This window comes from Trachemys scripta, chromosome 5 (genome assembly GCF_013100865.1).
Source record: "Trachemys scripta elegans isolate TJP31775 chromosome 5, CAS_Tse_1.0, whole genome shotgun sequence".
NCBI lineage: Eukaryota > Metazoa > Chordata > Testudines > Emydidae > Trachemys > Trachemys scripta.
The window spans coordinates 114,215,192-114,221,650 of NC_048302.1; the positions used below are offsets into that span (position 1 = coordinate 114,215,192).

Sequence of the window (6,459 nt, forward strand, 5' to 3'; positions counted from 1 at the left end):
CCTTTCTGAAAATATCCCATCCTTTTAATTAAACTCAGAGCACTCCTGTCAGGTAGGAAAATATTATACTAATTTTAGAGATGAGTAAAATGAGGCACAGAGAAGGTACATTGACTTGTCCAAAGTCACACAAAGGTCTGTGTTTGGAACATTATGTAGGAGTCCTGATTCCAGTTCCTTTCTCTAAACACTAGAACATTCTCCCTCCTCAGAAGCTCATCCAATAGGTGCAACCCATCTCCCCAAGAACTCCATGCACGATTGTGCCCCTGCTCATGAGCAGCTGCTATTGATGATATGTAAATCTGTGAGAGGCAGCTGAAGAATTCTAATGGCCCCTCTTCCCTGATCAGAACCAAGTGCTGTATGTCACAGCTGAGAACAGACTATAGTTTCTGTGGCATTGGGTAACCCCAAATGTTCCAAAAATGTCAGCTCTTTCCTGTCCCCTAAACCTTGACATTTTTAAAAAGATAATTTGGGGGTTCTTTTTAGTTGCCTGATGACTTTTGAGCCTTTGGGGTTCATGATTCCAAGCTCTTCACTGCAGTCAGGAGGGGGCTAGGAACTTCCATGTCTTTTTAAATGAAACTTGAGATTCTCACAATCGCATGACTCCAGGAGCTGGGGCTGTCAGAAAACACCAGACACTGAGATTGGCAATTAAAATCATGAGAGTTGATAACACCTGAGAACAACACCCCAACCACCAGCATCAAGGCTCATGAAGGAGGAACCAGCAGCACAGAGTAGAGGAAGGAACCATCTATGTGTATAGTTGCCACTTCCATGGGTCTCAGGAGAGTTTCTTCTAAGTGGGTCCCCAGGATCTGCAAGGTTGAAGGGGCTCACTCCCTGTACACATTTCAGGGCCACAAGGCCCTCATACTAGATGGGATGCTTTCATGGTGTTTCCAGTCTTGCTCTTTATTATATCCAATATGTGTATTATATTTCTATGACTCAATTATCACTCAAAGTTCTGAATAAGCTTCCTGAACTGCTGTCTCACCAAGCTAAATTTTTGTAACACAGAAAGAGAATTAAAAATGAACATTACTCTAGTAGTACTAAAAGTTAGCATTTAAAAATGGGTGTTTCCTAAAATGTTTAAAAACACATTTGATGACATTTCTAAGCACGGCTTCATTGTGCAGGCACAGAAATGTTTGCATTGCCATGGAAACAAAGCTGAAAACCGCTCATGCTGAAAAAAACCAAGTTATAGGGTGATTGTGGAAAAAGAAGCTAGAGGGGTGATATCTTTCAGTGTGTACGTGAAATGGACCTGATGTGATGCTGACTTCTCTGGGTAGAAGGGTTTTTTATTTAGTTTTTCACTGAGATTTCCACTGACTAAAGGGTTACTTTCTATACACACAAGGTTGACCCTAAAAGCTATCCACATACATGTACATAAACTGTACAAGTACAGAGATGTCTGACTACAGACTAACACTTCTTCTACCAATTGCTTTAGAAAAAATAGACAATTGCAAGCCTACCTCAAGTGAGAGAGGAACCACTAGGTCAGAATACAAATCATATATTTTTCTTTGTATGAATGTAGTTATTCATGAAAGAGTAACAAACCCAGCGTTTAATTTCTGATCAAACAAAAACATACTTTCTAATTTGGCTAAACTGAAAACATCAAATGACTAAAATACTTTCTAACCATAGTTTCGCTAGCAGCTTGATAGGTATGTAAGGCATGCAGATTTCCTGCCAAGGCTGAGAAACATGGGTCGGCCTGAGATAATAGGGCTGGTGTGCTTGAAAAAGAACAAGGTTGTTAATGTTGTAGTTGATTGCATTTTTGGGTGGCTCTTGACTTCCTTTAAACCATCCCAGGTACTTCCTGTGGTCTGACTCTTAGCTCTGAATGACAGAGGGATCAGTAGGAGACCGGATAGGGATTTCCAAAGCATCACAATCATCAGTAAGGAACACTAGGTCCTGGGGAAATAAGAGTAATGATTAGTGTTATAAATGGGCAGTAGGGAGGCAGAAGGCAGTGGAAAATATCAAGGTTGGGGCCTGATCCAACTCCACTGAAGTCAATGGCAGTTGGATCTCCCTGGAAGCAGCCGTATTAGTAGCAATGTATGGTCATTGACATACCCTTCTGCAGAAGGAGATCATAATGGTGTACAGGCTCCGGATCTTTTCCTTCAGAGCACTCACTTGCGGCACTCTTTGGCATGCGGGGTATGCCACAAAGTTACGGAGTTTTGTCAACACACAATAATTCTGCAAGGCATGGAAAGGGTGATTTGTAAAACTGTTGTGCAGTACTGGTGGATTTGCATTACCCACTCTCAAATATTCCCTTTCATGGGAATTCACAGCTCCCAGCTCTATGTACACGTGTGGGTTTTTTTGTTTTGATTTTTCTAAATAAATCCTTTATTATGTAAACAACAATCAGTATTTCATAACAGGATTGTCTGCTCCATCTTTGGTAACTGCATAGACTCCCCCCGCTCCTTCTCTTCCCCCCCACCCCCGTCCAGTTTTGGCTCTCATAGTTCAATACAATCACTGGCTTCTTTTTATGTTCTCTAGTAGAGGATAATGCCAGCATAACCCTCTGGAGTTAGTGGAATTATATGCAGGAGAATGTGGTCTATTCCTTCAATAGGAGCACCTGAGTTTGTTACAATATACAATAACCAAGACCTCTGTCATAATTTGCCTCACTCCCACTGCACAGTGGTGTAAGTCAGGTGGAACTTTGTTCATAGCACTTAACATTTGTGCAGTATTTTGACAATGTAAACTAATTTAACAATGTTCCTGTAAAGCAGGTGAATAAATTATTACTGTCCCCATTTTGAAAACAGAGAAACTGAGGCACCGAAGCTGAATTACTTGCACTTTGCCATGCAGTGAGTCAGTGGCAAAGCTGGGAGTAGAACCCAGGAGTTCTTGGGTCTCAGCCCTTTACTGACTTCATTAGATTATGCTGCCTCCAACAAAACGTAAGGTTTTTCCCAGTTGTTTGTGAAGAAAGCATAACACGGCATATTCTACTGCTTAGCACTGGAACTTAAGGTGCTTGCACAAAAGAATGTCACACGCATCCTTTGTGGTGGATGGACATGCATTTATTATTATCGCTGCCATTATTTTGTCTCCTATGGAAAACTTTCAGAGAGCTCAAGAAGTGATAGCTGATTAAAAAAGAGAAACTCAGCAATGCACTCCTCCACTTGAATTCATTAAAATAGCAGTTTGAATGAACTAGATATGCCACATGTGGAAAGAAGACAAGAGTCTTGATTCTGCTTTTGACCTTTTCACTATTCGTATGTATTCCCATGCATACATTACATGCTGGTAATATTCCATTACAAGAAATATCCAAATGTTACTCACTTTAAAATGGTGGTTTTAATAATTTTCACAATTATAAACAAGAAAAACTTCAGAAAAACATCTTTATTTTTAAATGAGATCCTACAGTGCTGCTTTTCACTGTTTCTCTCTAGTCTAGTTAAATTTTCAAAAAATAGCTTGAGTATGGATTGAAAGTAGATCCCATACTTGCACTTTTTTTCATTAGCTGCTTTTAATTCATGGTTGTAAAGAAAGAATAGTGTAAACTTACATGTATGTCCAAGTAGAGCGTGGGCAGCATCTCCACACAGGGGTCCTGTAGTAAAGAATAGAGACACTGCAATTTTTTTTCCCTAGGGAGATTTGTTTCAAAAGCAACAATCTAAGTAGTGTTTTAGATCAACTCACCACAGGTTCAGTGTTCTGTAAATTCTTAAATGATGCCATGATTTCTTTGCTCAAAGACAGAATCCTTGAGTAGCAGGTTGGAGGAGCTGAACTAATCAACAGAAAAATAGAGAGCAGAACAACCAAACTCAGCAGCATCTTCATTGTGGAGAGTATGTCAATAAATGTTAATGGTTTCACAACTACTGATAGACTCCACTGAAACCTAAGTTTGACAAGTGGACTCCCACCTTAAATAGGCTCTTGTATCAATGAAAAAAATGTTTTGGGGTTGGTCCAAACAGCGGCTCACTGCCGTTTTAAATTTCCTGCCAACCTGCGAGCCAAAGCTGCTAGCACTTTCCTGCCCTGGAGCAGGGAAAGGAGGGAGTGAGGATAACCAAACAAACACAACTGGTACACTTTATCCTCTAGAGAAAACAACCCAGTAACCATCTAAAGGCTAACACAAGTATGTGTAATAAACAACACAGGATTATTGTGGAGTTGCAGACCCCGCTCCTGCAACCATTTAGGCACATGCTTCCCATTATGCACACAAGTAGTCTCATTGTGTGGTTGCTCACATGCATAAAGAGAAACAGGTTTCTCTAAGTCTAAATGCTAGCAAGATGGGGGCCATATATTGTTGTATTAGAATAAAAGAAACCATTTAAAATGGCTGTAGTGGCACACATCCTCTGCTGGTCTTGAAGATGTTGCTGAATCCAGGAGTGTAGTGGGTTTTTGTTTTTGGTGCAGTCACTGTTTCTATTGTTTGTATCTACATATTCAGTTCTTGAGATTAAAAGGAGAATATATATTTCATACTAAACTTCCCAACACTGGACCAAATTCAGATTTTTTTTTTTTTTTTTTTTTAATGGTAAAGGGATAGTGTAACTTTTTGACTTAAGTCATGACAGGTTGAAAAGTTTCCTGTCCGATCTTTTGTGGAGATACACTCCATCATTCATGTCCTTAAATGTGCAGTTCAGGACTACCGAGAAGATTCCAAGAGCATAGGGACAAGAACACATCCTTGCTTTACTCCGCTTTTCTTCTCAAAGCTGTCCGAAGTTGACCTGTCAAACTGGACAGTTCTCATGTCATGGAATGAACATATAAGATTTAACAGGGATGGTGGGTTATCTTTTCTAGCATTGTAAATAGACCTGCTCTGCTGGCTGACTGTCAAATGCTTTGGTTAAATCCACAAAGGTGATGTACAATGGTCAGTTTTGCTCTTTGCATTTTTCCTGGGGTTGACAGAGGAAAATATCATGTCTATAGTTGATCTTCCAGCCCTGAATCCGCACTGTGATTCAGGGTAGACACAATTCGCCAGCTGTTGTAGGTGCACTAAGATGACATTTGTGAAAGTTTTCCCCACTATACTTGGTAGTGATATAGCCCTGTAGTTGTTGCAGTTGCCCTTTTCACCTTTAGTTTTATATAGAGTGGTCATGTTCACGTCTCACATCTTTTGTGGTACCTCACCCTCTTTCCAGCACTTAAGTTGCAGATGAAGATATGCAGGTGGTAGGCTGTCTTTCCCTCACTTGAGGATTTCTGTTGGGATGCCATCTGTTCCAGGAGCTTTGCCACTTGATAGCAAATCAATGGCCTTGCTTAGCTCTTCTACAGTGAGCTCCACATCTAGCTCTGGCATGACCTGTAGAGTTGGTATTTGGTCCAGTGATTCACTGGTGATGTTTCTTTCGTGTGAGTGTGGGCTCCAAATAGTGTTAGAGACAACTGCTTGCTTTTATCTATCAGGATTTCACCGCTGTGAAATTTGAGAGGGACCTAGAGCTTTGTTCAGGCCATCATACATGACTTGGAGGTTTCCTGTATCTGAGGCTGTCTGTATCTCTTCACAGAGCTTCACTAAAATCAAAAAGGTGCTAATCAAGGGACTCCTATTCACTGATGCTTCTGCCTTCATAGCCCACTGTGACAGGGATCCTGGGGTGGGGGGATAGCTAAGGTCATTCAATTAGGGGGTGAACTGCAAAGAATGGAGCAGACAATCCCCAAAGCTGGTGGATATATCAATACTTAAGGAAGCTGTTTTGTGCTGGCTGGTAAATTTATTACCTCACTGGTTGCTCAGAAGCCAACAGTTTCCTTAAAGTGATCCAGCTCAGGCCTCCATCCAGGTACCTAAGTCAAGAATGATGAAGATTACTGAATCTTTTTCATCATATAAAATAAAAGGTTATACCAATCCCAAAGGATGGGACACATTACCTCCCAGGTTAATGAATATTCCAGATCTTACCCAAATACATGCTTACAGCCAATTCTTATTAACTAAACTAAAATTTATTTAAAAAGAAAAGTGTGGTTAAAAGGACAATATACATACAGATGAGCTCAATTCTTGATGTTCAGATTCATAGCAGAAGTGGTGAGCTTTTGTAGTTTCAAAGAGTTCTTTTGGAATTTAGTCCATAGGTTAAAGTCCAATGTCCAATATCACATTCAGGGTGTACCAGCTTAACTGGGATCTCAATCTGGCAACTCAAACTTACCTTGATGAAGCATAAGCAGATCTGAGATAAAAAGGATTGGGACTCCAGGGTCATTTATACAGTTTTCTAGCATCTACTTTACCATACAGTCCTGGATAAACAATAGGCTTTTGTTGTAACCTTCTGTTTTCTAAAACTCATCCATAACTAATTACACAAATTAACATAGCGCAATTTATCCATTAGGTAGTCT

The 6,459-nt window shown here is 40.2% G+C and overlaps 1 protein-coding gene across 1 annotated transcript; it reads right to left on the reverse strand.

The window, feature by feature from the left end:
* Nucleotides 1–354: 354 nt before the first annotated feature.
* On the reverse strand, nucleotides 355–3,938 carry CYTL1 (cytokine like 1). Its single transcript, XM_034772371.1, has 4 exons — nucleotides 3,751–3,938; nucleotides 3,614–3,658; nucleotides 2,125–2,253; nucleotides 355–1,959 (listed from the first exon to the last, which is right to left on the reverse strand). The coding sequence occupies exons 1-4, from the start codon at nucleotides 3,892–3,894 to the stop codon at nucleotides 1,876–1,878; spliced, it is 402 nt and encodes a 133-aa protein (XP_034628262.1). The 5' UTR covers nucleotides 3,895–3,938; the 3' UTR covers nucleotides 355–1,875.
* Nucleotides 3,939–6,459: the final 2,521 nt, after the last annotated feature.

What these genes read in the sequence shown, in the direction of transcription:
- CYTL1 (XM_034772371.1), bottom strand. Translation starts at nt 3,894, where the DNA reads ATGAAGATGCTGCTGAGTTTGGTTGTTCTGCTCTCTATTTTTCTGTTG. An exon ending in TACAGAACACTGAACCTGTG is followed by an intron (nt 3,659 to 3,750) that starts GTGAGTTGATCT and finishes TCTTTACTACAG; the next exon opens with GACCCCTGTGTGGAGATGCT. An exon ending in TGATCTCCTTCTGCAGAAGG is followed by an intron (nt 1,960 to 2,124) that starts GTATGTCAATGA and finishes TTATTTCCCCAG; the next exon opens with GACCTAGTGTTCCTTACTGA.